This window comes from Castanea sativa, chromosome 4 (genome assembly GCF_040712315.1).
Source record: "Castanea sativa cultivar Marrone di Chiusa Pesio chromosome 4, ASM4071231v1".
Lineage (NCBI taxonomy): Eukaryota > Viridiplantae > Streptophyta > Magnoliopsida > Fagales > Fagaceae > Castanea > Castanea sativa.
The window spans coordinates 41,965,786-41,981,143 of NC_134016.1; the positions used below are offsets into that span (position 1 = coordinate 41,965,786).

At 38.5% G+C, this 15,358-nt stretch overlaps 1 protein-coding gene and 1 non-coding gene across 2 annotated transcripts; both read left to right on the forward strand.

Annotated features, from left to right (window-relative positions):
• The first annotated feature begins 602 nt into the window (after positions 1 to 602).
• LOC142631893 (E3 ubiquitin-protein ligase SIS3) lies at positions 603 to 5,399 on the forward strand. The gene is made up of 10 exons (XM_075806239.1): positions 603 to 934; positions 1,044 to 1,082; positions 1,213 to 1,279; positions 1,414 to 1,487; positions 2,440 to 2,578; positions 2,674 to 2,766; positions 2,986 to 3,051; positions 3,565 to 3,684; positions 4,021 to 4,134; positions 4,750 to 5,399. The coding sequence occupies exons 1-10, from the start codon at positions 906 to 908 to the stop codon at positions 5,149 to 5,151; spliced, it is 1,143 nt and encodes a 380-aa protein (XP_075662354.1). The 5' UTR covers positions 603 to 905; the 3' UTR covers positions 5,152 to 5,399.
• A 290-nt stretch (positions 5,400 to 5,689) lies between these two features.
• TRNAN-GUU (transfer RNA asparagine (anticodon GUU)) lies at positions 5,690 to 5,762 on the forward strand. The gene has a single exon. It is a non-coding gene; the product is annotated as a tRNA-Asn (tRNA).
• Positions 5,763 to 15,358: the final 9,596 nt, after the last annotated feature.

Sequence of the window (15,358 nt, forward strand, 5' to 3'; positions counted from 1 at the left end):
TATGTGAAATTCTATTATTTTTTGTTAACGTAGACTCATAAAGGTTCAAATTATAATATGGTAGAGACAAACTAAAAAATTCAGTGCAAGGCGTGTTAGTAGAGGACTTAAGGTTCCTCAACGGTTCGTTTAGAAGTTGTGCTCTGTTTCAAGACTAAAAAAATAGAGCAGCATTTAATAAACCCAAAAACAAAAAGTAGGCAGGAATATTTAATAAGTATTAGCTATAATAATTAATAAGGGTATATTTTGGGCAGGCTAGGGGCACCACCTTGATAAGTGGGTTCTAGTTAACTCAACTGATAAAGTCTCTGATTGTTGAATAAGAGATTCGAAATTCAATTTCCGCTTACACTAAAAACTAATTGGTATCTTGATTTAATAATAAAGAGTTATTATCGAGACTCGAATACTAAAAACTAATTGGTATCTTAATCTAATAATAAAAAGCTATTATCGAAACTCGGGAGCGAACCCATAAGTTGCAACTCTTTCCCTCAAAACAAGTACAGTAGAATAATATTTTGTTAACGCCGTGAATTAACGTCCCCGTCAACGTTCCGTCCCATTTATAACTATCAAGTCCCTCTCTCTCTCTCTCTCTCTCTCTCTCACTCACTCACAGTACTACCCTCATTCTCACACAGTTTTGTTTTTGTTTTTTCACTCTTTCTTTCTTAGTGTACGGAGCTTCGTGCACTCCGAAATCTGAAAAAAAAAAAAAAAAAAAATCAATCTCTGCGTTTCGGGTCGTTCATGATCCGACCCGACAGAAACCGCTCCACCGAAGATCCGATCCCGATTTCGCTCCCCCAAAATGCCGATGACCAAATCTCCTCCTCCTTCTTCTTCTTCTTCTTCATCGCTCTAGAACTTTCCGATTTCGCTTCCTGACTCTCGCTCCAATGGCCATGAGAGGCGTCGATTTCAAATGGTCAGTTCCAAGCTCCAACTTTTTCTGTACATGTGAGTGAGTTTGAGAGTGTGTGAGTGATTGGTTTTGGAAAATTTGAAGCGAAAAATTTGTGGGTTTTCTTTTGCAGGTACGATGGGTTTTTCTTGTCGATGCTGGCGACGAGTGTGTATCCTTTAATGGAGTATTGATTGTGTTTTATTAGTATAGTTTAGTAGCTTTATGGTTAGTACCTAAGATAATATGGGAAAATGTTATAAAGACTTCAACTTTTTTTCTTTAACATTGATGGGTTATAGAGTGATTGTTGCAATCAATTGGAAGCGGTATCATGCTTGTACATACCCATTGCACATATGGATTGTGGTGGGTATTTTTATTTTTTATTTTTTTTTTAATTTTACTATTTTAAGCAATTTTTCAATTTGTGATGTTATAATAAGAGCTATGTGTTGTTATCTTTATTGGGTTTTTTATTTATTTATTTATTTATTTTATAGGTTGATTACACTACCGTGTTTGTTTTTCGCCTGTTGATGTTCGTAGATAATGGACTTGCGGCCGGAATGGGATTGTAAGGCCTTTTTCTCTTTCTTTTACTGTTGATTTTGTGGTGAAGATCTTATGTTACAAGTTTAATGGAGGATAAAACATATGGGGTTGGGAAAAAAATGATTGGTATGGTTGATTTGATAAAGTAAAGATGGGGTTTGTTAAATTAGTGTGTAATTTGGATTGGTTTATTTGCTAAAAGTAGGCAAAAGGCTTTAAAAAGTTGAACATAAAGCTAAATGAGCTCTAGAAATAAGCTAAACCAAATATATATGTTACTTGAGAGTGTTTTTAGTGAGGCTGCTTTTGGGCTCATTGTTGTATTATTTCTGCATTTAAAGAATTTTGAACTTATATAAGTTTTCACTTAAGTTGTTTGAGTACCCCATGACATGGATTACTCAAATGAAATTGAATGCCACTTTGTCTGGTCTATTGGCAATATGTGCATTCACTTCAAATCTTTTTGCTTACAGTTTTCCATTTGGAAGAATGTGACTTTGAAGGTTTACTGGCCAGGCCTGGACAATTTTTGCATTTGTTTAATAGTTTTATTGTTTTTTTTTTTTTTAAGGCTGTTAATGGTGAAAGTACTTAGATTTGATATGTGCATACAATTTGTATAAACTCATCACACATGGTTGTTATAATCATCTCAAGACAAGTTGTTATAAACTCATCATACATTGTGAGTTTAGTTTTGGGTTATTATTGTGTTCATAAGTTTCAACATTTAACTGAAGTTTTGATCAATATTATTTTAATAATCTAGAGTCAGAAGTTACCCTATCATTTCCTTGCATGTTGACTCAGATTTCATCACTTGAATTGTTTTATGTGGTTTTTTAGTTTTCTTTTGGAGTGGCTGTATGGTTGTTATTCTTGTTTCTTTTTTAGCTTTTTGGTGGCACTTCATATAGCTAAACCTCATGTAATATCTTTTCCTTTCCTACGTCAATTTTATGTGCTTTTAGGGATTTTGGGCGGCAACAGAGGTTTGCTCGTTTCTGTGGAAGAGTAGTGGTGCTTTCGATTCTGTCTCTACTACTGTATCCATTCCTTTGGGCTTGGACTGTAATCGGTACCCTCTGGTTCAGACGTGCAAAAGATTGTGTAAGTTTTTCATGCTATTGGTATTCCTTTGTTATCAAAGGCAACATCATTTTACAATGGCTAGTCTATGGGGCTAATGCACCAAATGCTTGCAGCTGCCTGAAGAAGGTCAGAAATGGGGTTTCCTCATTTGGTTGCTTTTTAGCTACTGTGGACTTTTTTGCATTGCTTGCATGTCCTTGGGGAAGGTTAGTGGTGCTCTTTGTCCCTTTGCATTTTTTGGAATTAACAATGATTTGGCCCTATATTATGAGTGAGATCTTTCTTTTCTGTTTCATTTTTCATATTTTACTTCTCCCATCTTGTCTGGCCTGTTGCCCACCCTATTTGGCAATATAGCTTCTTGATGTTACCTATTTTTGGCTTGTGCTGTTCTGATCCTTGTTTATTGAACATCTCCTTTGTAGTGGTTGACAAGAAGACAGGCACACTTACTACGCGCTCAACAAGGAATTCCTTTATCTGAATATGGGGTAAACTCTCAAATTACTTACATCCTGAACTCTGAAGTGCTTGCAGCAATATTGAAAGTTTTAATAATTTTTTGAGGATTTTTGCCATCAGTTACCTCACGGAAGCATATTACCTTTCGTGCCTTTTCTGTTTAAACTTAGTATTAGAATAGAATGTTTTAACTGTAGTCAAGGAGCTACTTAGAAAGAATGACCAATTTTTTTTAAGTATATATTGTTTATCTGTGGGATGATATATCACCACTATTCTATGCCTGATGCTAATATTTCCCTTAAAAACCTGCGTTTAAACTTACATAAGAAAAATGAGTTTAGTACAATATAATGCAACTTATATGACATGCCAGCTTCTTGTTATGAACACATAAGAAAAAAAGTTTTGTAGAATGTCTTCGAACCTGACTGATGATGTCAGTTCCAATGCAAATTTTATTTATTTGTATGTTACTTATGTTTCATGGGCCCTTTTATAAGACTGAGCAACTATGAGAAGTATTTCCCTCCATGTCCTAGGTTGTGGTTGACATGATCCGTGTACCAGATTGGGCATTTGAAGCTGCTGGTCAGGAAACAAGAAGCATGGGCCAAGATGCTGCTGCATACCATCCTGGACTTTACTTGACTCCAGCTCAGGTAAGCATTCATTGGGTTTAGAGTTTACTCATTGCCATTAGTCTTTGTCTTCTTACTGGGTGCCCTTCTATTTCATATTCCCTAGATAATATTATGTTAAAACTTTTTAAGCCCCTGATAGCTTTTTAGATGAACACAAGGCTTAGACTGACGTTGAAAAAGGGCTGATCAGAAATTATGCAACCATTATACTGGATGTATTAGTTATTATGCCCTCATGATACTTCCAATTATCTCTTCATTGTGAAAATCATATTGCTTAAGCAACTTTGATCCTAATATCATCCTGTTCTGAATCCTGAAGGCTAGGATTTTTTATTTTTTGGTGGTTCACAGAGAGAAGCAGTGGAAGCACTCATTCAGGAACTTCCTAAGTTCAGGCTAAAGGCTGTTCCAACAGATTGTAGTGAATGTCCCATTTGCTTAGAAGAGTTCCGTGTGGGGAATGAGGTAATTGTTTCTCTCTCTCTCTTGATAAGTATGCTGTTTTCAGGAGATCTCTTTCACATTCTATTCACAATATATCATCTATACCCCATCACAGTTGCCAAATTTGTTCCTGATTTTCAAATTCAATAGTAGGGATGATACATTATGAATGCATCATGAAAGAAACCCTCTGAAAAGAGCACTACTGAAAGCAAAATGTATATATTAATGTTAATCATTTCTTATTCAAATTATATGGGATTGGTTGTTGGGCTTTTTTTCGCCATTTGGCTGTATGTGGGACCATATGAAGTGATAATGTGACAAAAAAAGTTTTGTAGCTTTTTAGGTTTTTATTCAGAGGATCAGATTGTTTTGTGTCAATTCCTAACCTATGCAGAATCTTATTGTTTCTTCGTGCTTTTGTGTCTGGTTCTTTTGAATGTGGGTGGCCTAAAACTATTCATGTAATGTTTATTCCTAGAAAGCATGCAACTTTGAAAAAAGTTAAACTCAGATGCAGAATTGTTACATTAGGAGGTGCAGGCCATCACATCCATGCTCATGCATACACAGACATTAGGTATTATCAGTAGGACAGTTTAACACACAAATTTCATTCTAAAATTGGTGCAGGTTCGTGGCCTGCCTTGTGCTCACAATTTCCATGTAGAGTGCATTGATGAGTGGCTTCGACTGAATGTCAAATGTCCTCGGTGCCGTTGCTCAGTTTTCCCTAATCTTGACCTTAGTGCTTTATCTAATCTTCGTGCTGAAACTGAACGGTCATCTGCAAGCGTTATGACAACCAACAGATATGTAAGAGAACCTTCTAGCCAGAGCTATCTGTTGAGATTGCAGGGTCTGCTCCGTCCAGTGCGTACCGGAAATGCAGGGACAGCAGATGATGCTGATATTTCTTTGGAAACTATTGAAAATGGGGATGTGGCTCTGGCGACTCGGTATCCATCAAGCACTGAGCCCAACCCCTCAGTTGATCACATGTTTGTTGGGCAGGCCGCCCCATTGCAACGCTAGACTGTTCCTGCTTTTATTTTTGACATTTTTTCTCCTAACCCTGTGCTAAAAATATCAAAATGATACATGTCCATATTTGGCCATCACTTACTAGGCTCTTGTGTTGGTCTCTCATTGTAATGAAGAGTTTATTGATTGATCCATCTATGTCTAAGTAATGGACATAAAATTTGTGAATGATGCGTTCATTTTGTTAACCAATGGAGATTAGAATTGCAGTTATGTAGTGCAGATTACTTTTGGTTTCATTTACTGTGTTGTTTTATGAGCTTTTTATTACTTCTGTATTTATCCTTGTGGAAAAGAAGGTTGGACTATGAACTTTCGATTATTAACTGCTAGAGAAATGATAGCCAACCATTTTAACGTTGGTTGCACCATGCATTCCATGTGATGTTCCACCCTGTGCATAATACTGCATTAGAGTAGTATCAGTGGGCTTCAAGCAGCACCTAATCAACACACAGATGATCACAGTTGCTCAAATAGGTTATTATTGGCATTTCTCTTGATTCTTTTATGGAACCCCTACTTGAACAGCTGGAATAGCTCAGTTGGCTAGAGCGTGTGGCTGTTAACCACAAGGTCGGAGGTTCAAGCCCTCCTAGCTTTCTGGTTTAAGAGGTGGGTTTTGGTATGATAAGAAGTGTCTTTTACCATAATCGACAAGTTGTGGGTTCGTATCCAGAAATCAGCCTTTCCAAAATAAATTTGGGATAGGGCAACTTACCATGACCTCTTTCCAAACCCCAGCAATAGTGAGAGTTTTGTACATTAAGTACAACCGAAAGATGAGAATGAAATTGGTGAGTCGTGTATAGACTACAGATTCCTTTCTTGAACTGGTTAGGCAAAAATAGGAAATTAGCAATAATTTTTAAACAATATAATTAGTAATTACTGTTTACAAACTATATTTTTTATTAGCATCTCGAGTTTAAAAGAGTCGATTTTGGACCTAAAAATCGACTCTTTGAGGGTCGATTTTCATAGTCTGCTCACGTCTGATGTGGTATTTTTTCCACGTGGCGTCTACCTGAAAATCGAGTTTCTAAGACTCGATTTATAAGCAAAACAAAAAAAATTAAGTCATCAAAGAACTTCTCACCTCATCAGAGAAGAAAGACAGAGAAAAAAAAAAAAAAAACCTAGATCGCCATGGGCCGTGTGTGGGAGGGTGGGTTTCAAGTCGGCGTGGGGCGTGGGTGGCTGTCGGGGCTCGTAGCTAGCCGTGGGTCGAGTTCAAATCGTCGTTGAAGATCAAGATCAGAGTGGGTGGCCGTCGGTGATCGTGGGTGAGTTTTTTTTTTGTCTTTTTTCTCTATCTTTCTTCTCTAGTGGCGGATTCGGTCTGTTTGAGTTTGGTGTTGTTGGATTTTAGGTGGTGGTGGTGGTGGCTGTTGTGCTGTGGGTGTGTGTGTGTGTGTGTGTGTGTTTTTTTTTTTTTTTTTTCCGGTCTGTTTGGGTTTGGTGTTGTTGGATTTTAGGTGATGGTGGTGGTGGTGGCTGCTGTGGGTGTGTTTTTTTTTTTTTTTTTTTTTTCTTCTCTGATTTTGATAAGATTCTGACGAGAAGGTGTAAAGGGGGATTTTGAAACATTATAGATCGAGTCTTAGAGACTCAATTTCCAGGTGGATTTATAAGCCCAAAATTGAGTCTTTTAAACTTGAGATGCTAGTAAAAAATATAGTTTATAAATAATAACTACTAATTATATTATTTGAAAATTATTGCTAATTTCCTATCGGAATTTGAACTTTGTATTTTGAAGGCGCCCAGATGGCAAATGGAGCTAGAAAGTTATACCTTCTTATTTTGTTTCTGGAATTGAACCCAAAATGCCTTACCTTCCCTTACCAGAGAATAAGGTGTATCCTCTAAATTCTAGGACAAAATCTTATGGTCGAGATTATGTGATGGTAAAGTACTTGTTTCAGACAACACGTATATATCCTAATGTCATTTTCTTTTTATAATTCAATTGTGACCTTAGATTGGCCGAAAGTATGGCCGAGCATGTTTAGACAATGATGGTTGGAGGTGGGCCTGTCGTAGAATCTAAAACTAGGTTGCTTAAGAAAACCTTTTCAGGAGCTAAAAATGATAAAACATAGGCACATGGTTACCATTGATAAAGGGCCTTTGGGTTTGAGGAGAAAGTGGTATATTTTATATTCGTTTTCAGTTTTTGTGGAACCCACCATTAAAAAATTTGTTTGACTTTGCACTTGTATTTAGTATTCACTTTTAGTATAAAAAAAAAAATTGAATATAAAATCTAAATACAACATTTTGGTGTTTTTATTTTTTTTAAAAATGAATACAGTGATATTTTTGTAAAAAAAGTCAAATCTGTAAGTCCTACTATCACTGACTTATCACATCAAAGAACACACTCTCTATTTGTTGATGGTTGTGATAAAAAAAAAGTGAAAGAGAAGACAAAGTAGAAAATGATATCAAACAAAAAAGAAGAAGATGGAAACAGATAATGAGAGTATAATAAGATACCACTTATTTGCTAAAAATTGAAAATTTATTGCTGAAAATACTGTGAAAAAATAATTTTTAAATATGTAAATAATATTGTGGGACTCAAATTTATATTGAAATTTGTGTTTATATGACTTTTGTGGGTCTCATGAACAGTGTCATGAGACCAAAAAAATGCAAAATGCAGCACTAAAACTGTTCATGAGACCAAAAAAATGCAAAATGCAGCACTAAAATAATTTCAGTATAGAAAATTAGTATAGAAAATAAAAAAAATGAATACAACTTTCCAACCAGGCATTGAGTACGCAAAAGAAACCATTATTACGAGTCTATGTACTTTGTTTTCACTTTTAAGTCAAGTTTTACTTTTACCACTTGTGCATCTATTAGCCAATAATTAATAGTGGGGAAAGAAGAATAATGCCTCTCCCTTGAATATGACACTCGAGTCATTTGGTGTCATTGGAATAAGCATGGCAGTCCCTCTAAGCCATACTTTGAGCACCATCTAAGCCTATCAAATGCTTGAGAGTGCGGGATGGAAATTTTCTGATAAATCAATGATGCTTTTCTCAGCAATGGCAAAGAGCTATAATTGGACATAGATAATGCTAAATCACGGGTCCACAGAATAGATACTAATGATCAGTTCACCAAATTCATGCATAACTCTGCATCTTATATTGACCATTGTTAAGCTTGGAAGCTAGTTGCTTTCTTGTTTCCCATACACATAATTTTGCTTGCGACAGAACGTAACTAAAATTTTGCTTCACTACAAAAAAGTGCCATTAAATAAACTAGCTAGCTAATGTCCCGTATACACGGGTACAATATAAATTTATTTTAAAATATTTTATAAAAAGCAATATTTTTTCTGTATAAAGTTATTGTTATGAGTTATGATCATGCATAATATATAGTCTTAATATTGCTGCCTCTACCATAGCTCCCAACCATGAATTATCTTCCTCATTGGATTTAAACTTGTCAATAACATATACTAAATCTCCCTCTAAGAGGATATTTCTTACACCTATCTCAATTGCAAAATTAATAGTTTGGATAGCCGTTGCTATTTTTGCCTCCTCCGAATTCGAATTGTTCACCCTTTGCAACTCAATACTTGCAATGAGCGACTTGTTATTATCTTGAATCAAAATTCTTGCTTTCGCTCTATTCTTTAAAAATTGCTCCATTAAAGTTTATCCTGAAGGACAACTCCTAAGGAGATTGCTATTTATGATTGATTGGACAAATGTGTAGAGACAAATAATTATATTACTCAATCCATTGAATCTGACTCTTGCAATTTTACATTGAACTTAGTTCTTGAATGACAGCTCTTAAGGAGGTTGCTATTTATGCTTGATTGGACAAATGTGTAGAGACAAAAATAATCATATTATTTTACAGAATTCATTGAACCTGGCATTTGCAATTCTATAATGAACTTAGTTCTTGAAGGACAACTCTTAAGGAGGTTGCTATTTATGCTTGATTGGACAAATGTGTAGAGACAAAAATAATCATATTATTTTACAGAATTCTTTGAACCTGGCATTTGCAATTCTATAATGAACTTAGTTCTTAAAGGACAACTCTTAGGGAGGTTGCTATTTATGTTTGATTGGACAAATATGTAGAGACAAATAATCATATTGCTTAATTCATTGAATCCAACTCTTGCAAATCTACATTGATGATGCGAAAATCATCAATTGTGTACATTCGTCTTGATGGAGTTAAGTCCTCGTCACTGTACTTGCAAACGTAGTGCAAAACTTTCCTCAAATGGTCACTGGTGTGATACCTGCCACAACATCTCCGATGATTAAGTCAGTGCACAGAAGCTTTTGAGGAAGTAAGAAAGCTTAAAATATTAGAGTTACGTATACTAGTGTATTTTGGGTGTGTGTGTTTGTACCTGGTTTGGTTCTGATGGGCATATATATATAGTTTCATAGTTTCTAGCCATTGGGGCCTTAATTGTGGCTTTAGTGCTCCTTTTGTAACGCCTCTGGGTTTATTAATAAGGGCTTTGATGAGCTCCCAACGGTCTGACAATTAATTGGTAACTGTTCGGGGCATTGAAACTTCTTATTAATGACTTGCCTCCCTTTTTCTATGACGTGGCAAGATGGATGAAGACGTCTTATCAAATTGTCTGAGCATGAGGGTTCATCGGTCCCATCAGCTGCCCCTCCGGGTTCTGTGGTCGTTGCTATGTGTCAAGATGATCACAAGAAGGTGAAAGGTTTCTTGCCTAGACGTAACTTTTGGGGTTTTGTTCCGCATTTAATGTGTATTGGCAGCGTTGCACACGTCATGGCCACATGGCGTGTTTTGAGTGGTGGAGTTAATGCTCCACTTCTTGTGCCTCTTGGGTTTCCCGCTGTTTTTCAGTTTTCTGTGCCTAGTTTTTAAACTTCCTTCCTTTTCTCTTTCTTCTTCACATTTCATCTTTCTTACGCCATTGTTGTTCTGCAATTTTTCTTCTCCAAGCCACTTTCCTTGCAATTGTCTGCATCTTGTCTTTTGTGGGGTCTCGTTTTTGAGGCACGGCTTCTTCCTTCTCTTTTTATTCTTCCTACCATAGAAATTTCGCAAAGGTTTTTTATTCTCCCCCTTTTCTTTTTGTTTTGGGTTTCTTTAGGATTTTTTCCTTTTCCTTCTACTTTTTGAGTTCCATGCTTAGCAGTTCCGAGGTTAGGACCCTTTGTCCCTGTATTTCCTTCCTTTTTGCATGTTTAGGGGCTTCTCTGAGAATTTCTCACAATTTCTGCCCTTTAGTTGAGGGTTTTGTGTGTGGGGGAAATAGCTTAAGTTTAGTACAAGTCAATCTGTTCCCTTTACTTCGTCAATCCATTGATTGGTTTGAGGACCAAGTGGGTGACTGGAGAGTGATGTTGGAGGTAAGATCCAATGAGTTAGAGACAGGGTTGTCATCTAGTGACGATCCTGTGGGGGAAGATATTGTGGCGTCTGCTCCGAGAGTGGTTAGGGCTTTTTTTGCTTTGGAGGAGGAGTGCGGCTTGGACGCTGAGACCCTTTCCAAATTTAGGGATAGGTTTCAATTTCCTGATAGGGTTAGGATTCGTCTTCCTCACAAAGAGGAATGAGCTTGCCATTTCTCACCCAGGGAGGTGTGTTTCTATGAGGCCGCTTTTTAGAGCGAGCTTAGATTTCCTTTCCACCCCTTTATCATGAAGCTTCTAAATCACTTCAATATTACTCCAGGGCAACTTATGCCCAATTCGTGGAGGATCGTAGTTAGTTGTATGGAGATTTGGCTAGGGTCCATAAAGGGGGATATGATTAGGGTGGATGAATTCGTCTATTTGTAGCATCTGAAGGAGTCCAACGAATACGGGTACTACGAGCTTGTGCCCTAGAACAAGAAGGCTAGGATCGTTACTAACCTACCCTCATCCTTCAGTTAATGGAAGTCTTGGTTTTTCTTTGTGTCCGGGGATGATTGGGAGACTCTTCCAAACGAAGTTTGGGGCGATGTCTCTAGGTTACTCCGTCGGTGGAGAGCCCCAAGTCTAGGTGCATCATTTCTCTACAAGCCCCTTCGTTGTCCTTTATATATTTCTTTCTTCTATGTGTCTCTTTTTGATTGTCGCTAACTTGCTTGTTCATTGTGTGTAGTTAAGAAGCGTCCAAAGCTCAAAAGTAGGTATAAAGGTCGTGTGGAGGCAACTGTGAAGTTTGCGAAGACAATAGATGAATTCGAAAACCTGGTCGATTCGTGAACTTTAGCCCGTTGCTGTCTTGGTCCAGAGCCTTCTGCTTTTGTTCTTTGGGCTATAGCGATTGAAGAGAAGAGTGAGTGTCATCATACCTCGTTGTTCTTCTCCTTTTTTTTAAGTGTTTCTTTTCTTTTCTTCATTAGAGATGACGACTAAATTTAACCAAAAGATGTACTCCAAGATGAGGGTGAAGAAGAACAAGCCTCTTTCTACTCTTGGGAAGAGGATGGTTCCTTAGCCACTTCGGTGGAAGAAATCACGCCACGTACGAAGAAGGCTCGTGGGGTAGACAAAGGGAAGGAGAAAGCCTCTTCACGACCTTCCAGCGTTTGGAATGACGCTGATCTTGCACAGACGAGGGCGCATGAAGTGTTTACAAATGACGAGCTCAAGGCCCTTTCCGGGGTGCCGCCCAACAAGACAATGGGTCATCATGTTCTCAAACTCATTCATGTCATGTACTCATCCAACTTGCTTTTCATTTTTTTTTTTTTTTTAACATTGGATCCTCTTTCCAGGTCCTGGGGGAAACTATTCATATAACCTCGGAGTACTTGAGCCAAGAAGCTAGGGCTTCATCCACAGAGTCCAAGGCTAAGGGTTTGGAGGTGGAGCTTTCAAAGCTAAAGAAGGACCTGATCGTGGCTATGGACGAGACCAATACTGCTAAAGAAAAGGCAAAAGTTTTGTTCGATGACTTGAGGGCGGAGAAGTAGCTCACCTTGGAGAAGGACGAACAACTCCAGGCTACTAAAGTGAGGGTGAAGACGATTGCTGTCAAGTTTGCCGACGCCTTTCAGCAGACTGGCGAGTACAATACCATGCTCTTCAGCTGGTATTACAAAGGCTTCGAGCTCGTGTTGCGATACCTAGTTAAGCACCCTTCGGGTGTGGACCTGGAGGACTTGGACTTTGAAGTTGTGGATAAAAAGATGGCCGCTAACGAGGCTGCTCAGGCATCTCAAGCTACCAAGCTATAGTCGTCGCTCTCGAGGGCAGTACTCCAGGGCTTGTTGAAACTAACAGTGGAGAGGCTGGTGCTTAACCTGCAGACACTTATGTTTTTTCTTTCTTCCTTTTTTTTTTTTGGGTGCCCAATGTGTTTTTTGGGCTTTTTATTTCAATGCTAGAACAATATCTTTTGCCCCGTGTTCTTGGGTTTTTAATTCTAATGTTGGAACAAACTCTGGTTGCCCGATGTTTTTGGGCCTTTTATTTTTTTGACTACTTAATGTTTAACTGTTTACTTTTCCTACATCATTGTGCATGATACTTTTTGTCTGTATGTGATTTTTATTTGCCTTGTTACTTGTCTACCCTCAGCTCGGGGGGTTTGTCTGATTAGGAAATGACTTGCATCCATCTGTAGTTTGTATCCGTCTGGGCAAATTTTCATTAGCCAATTTTTTGCGCCTTATCCTCATGTGTGGGACCTTGTCATTTGCATCTGTCTGTAACTTACATTCGTCCAGGCAGAATCTTGTTACTTAGCCAATTTTTGGTGACTTACGCCCATTTAAGGGATCTTGTCATTTGGCTTCCTCAGTAACATACATCCGTCTAGGTGGAATCTTGTTACTTAGCCAATTTTTGGTGACTTACACCCATTTAAGGGATCTTGTCATTTGGCTTCGTCAATAACTTATATCCGTCTAAGCGGAATCTTGTTACTTAACCAATTTTTGGTGACTTACACCCATTTAAGGGATCTTGTCAATTGGCTTTGTCAATAACTTACATCCGTCTAGGCAGAATTTTGCTACTTAACCAATTTTTGGTGACTTACACTCATTTAAGGGATCTTGTCAATTGGCTTTGTCAGTAGCTAACATCCGTCTAGGCAGAATCTTGTTACTTAGCCAATTTTTGGTGACTTACACCTAAGGGATCTTGTCATTTGGCTTCGTCAATAACTTACATTCGTCTAGGCGGAATCTTGTTACTTAAACAATTTTTGGTGACTTACACCCATTTAAGGGATCTTGTCATTTGGCTTCGTTAGTAACTTACATCCGTCTAGGCGGAATCTTGTTACTTAGCCAATTTGTTTTTAGGCTCCTAGATTTACACGCATCACATTGGCTAAATAATTATTTAATTGCTTTATTTCAAACATGGATACAATTTTCCATTACACTTATTGATGGTATTTCTTTAAATGCTCGATATTCCATGGTCGTGGCAATCTCTTCCTATCCAACATTTCCAGGTGATAGCTGTCTTACCTAGAATAATGGGTAACCTTGTAGGGTCCTTCCCAGCTTGGGCCAAGCTTCCCCTGGGTCGGGTCCTTGGTAGCAAGTGTGACTTTGTGCAGAACGACATCTCCTATGTTAAGTCGTCTGAGCTTCACTCTCTTGTTGTAGTACTCGGCCATCTTCTGCTAGTACTTCGCCATCTTGCGAGATGCTCCATCTTTGGATTCGTCCAAGCAATCCAAGTTGACTCTTAATTGATTGTCATTGCTGCCTTCATGGAAGACTTCTCATCTCATGCTGGTGATTCCCACTTCGACTGGGATTACTGCCTCAGTGCCATAGGTAAGGTTAAAGGGGGTCTCTCCCGTCAAGATTCTTGTTGTAGTCCTGTACACCTACAGGACGTTAGCCAACTCCTCTGGCCATGCGCCTTTTGCCTCGTCTAACTGGGCTTTAATGATCTTGAGCAGTGTCTGGTTTGTCACTTCCATCTGGCTATTAGCTTGGGGGTGATTAGGTGGCGAGAATTGGTTCTTGATTCCTAATCTCGAGCAGAAGTCCCTGAAGCCTTGACTGTCAAATTGCCGCCTGTTGTCTAATATGATCGTCCGTGGTATCTCGAATCGGCAAACTATATTCTTCCACACGAAGTTCTGGATCTTTGCCTCCATTATGGTTGATAGTGCTTCTGCTTCAACCCATTTTGTGAAATAGTCAATAGCAACTAGCAAAAATTTTACCTGTCTAACGGGCCAACGATGTCAAGTCCCCACTGGGCAAATAGCCATGGGAAGGCTATTGGCGTCAATTTCTCTACTAGTATGTGATGGACGTTCCCAAACTTTTGGCATTTGTCGTACCTCTTGACAAACTCCCTCACATTCTTCTGCAAAGTAGGCCAAAAGTAACTTATTTTGATAACTTTACTAACCAGGGATCTCAGGCCTACATGGTCTCCGTAAATTCCTTCATAAATCTCCTCTAGAATATATTTGGCTTCTTCCTCGTTGACTCACTTCAGGTAAGGCATGGAGAAGCCTCTTTTGTACAAGGTGTCATTCAGGATCGTGAACCTTGTTGCCCTTTTTTTGACCTTCATGGCCTTTTCAACGTCCTGTGGAAGCCGTTCATCCTGAAGGAATGATAGGATTGGGGTCATCTAGCTGCTTTCGCTTTGGATTGCGAAGGTGAGGACTTCTTCGATGCTTGGACGTTTTTGTACTTCAATCTTCAGGTTTGTATTCGTTGGTCCTGCTTTTGAGGATGCCTACTTCGCTAGCTCATCTGCCCCTATATTCTGGCTCCTAAGGATCTGCGTGAACTCCACTTGATCAAACTCTTGTGTCAAAAGCTTCATCAGCCTTAGGTATTTTTGCATTCTTTCCTCCTTTGCTTCAAACTCCCCTTTTATCTGACCTACAACAAGCTTTGAGTTGCTCTAGAGGAGCAAGTTTTTGACTCATAGCGCCTTCCTGACCTTTAGTCTCGTCAGTACTCCTTCGTACTCAGCTTCATTGTTGGTGGCTGGGAATGTTAGCTGAACTCCGTATTTGAGCGTCTCTCTTTCGGGGGTGATGATAATGACCCCTACACCGCCCCTTTTTTGGGCTGACGAACAGTCAGTCTAGATCATCCATCTTTCTGCTTCGTTTGTTGCTCCCTCCTCGTTTAGGATTGTAAATTCTATGATGAATTCTGCCAATGCTTGTGCCTTAATAGCTGTTCTAGGGTGGTATTTAATGTCGAATTGGCTAAGTT

Bases quoted from the DNA above. Each gene is read 5' to 3' on its own strand.
- LOC142631893 (XM_075806239.1), top strand. From the start codon at position 906: ATGGCCATGAGAGGCGTCGATTTCAAATG. The intron at 1,083-1,212 runs GTATCCTTTAAT...GATGGGTTATAG, and splicing joins TCGATGCTGGCGACGAGTGT to AGTGATTGTTGCAATCAATT. The intron at 4,135-4,749 runs GTAATTGTTTCT...AAATTGGTGCAG, and splicing joins AGTTCCGTGTGGGGAATGAG to GTTCGTGGCCTGCCTTGTGC.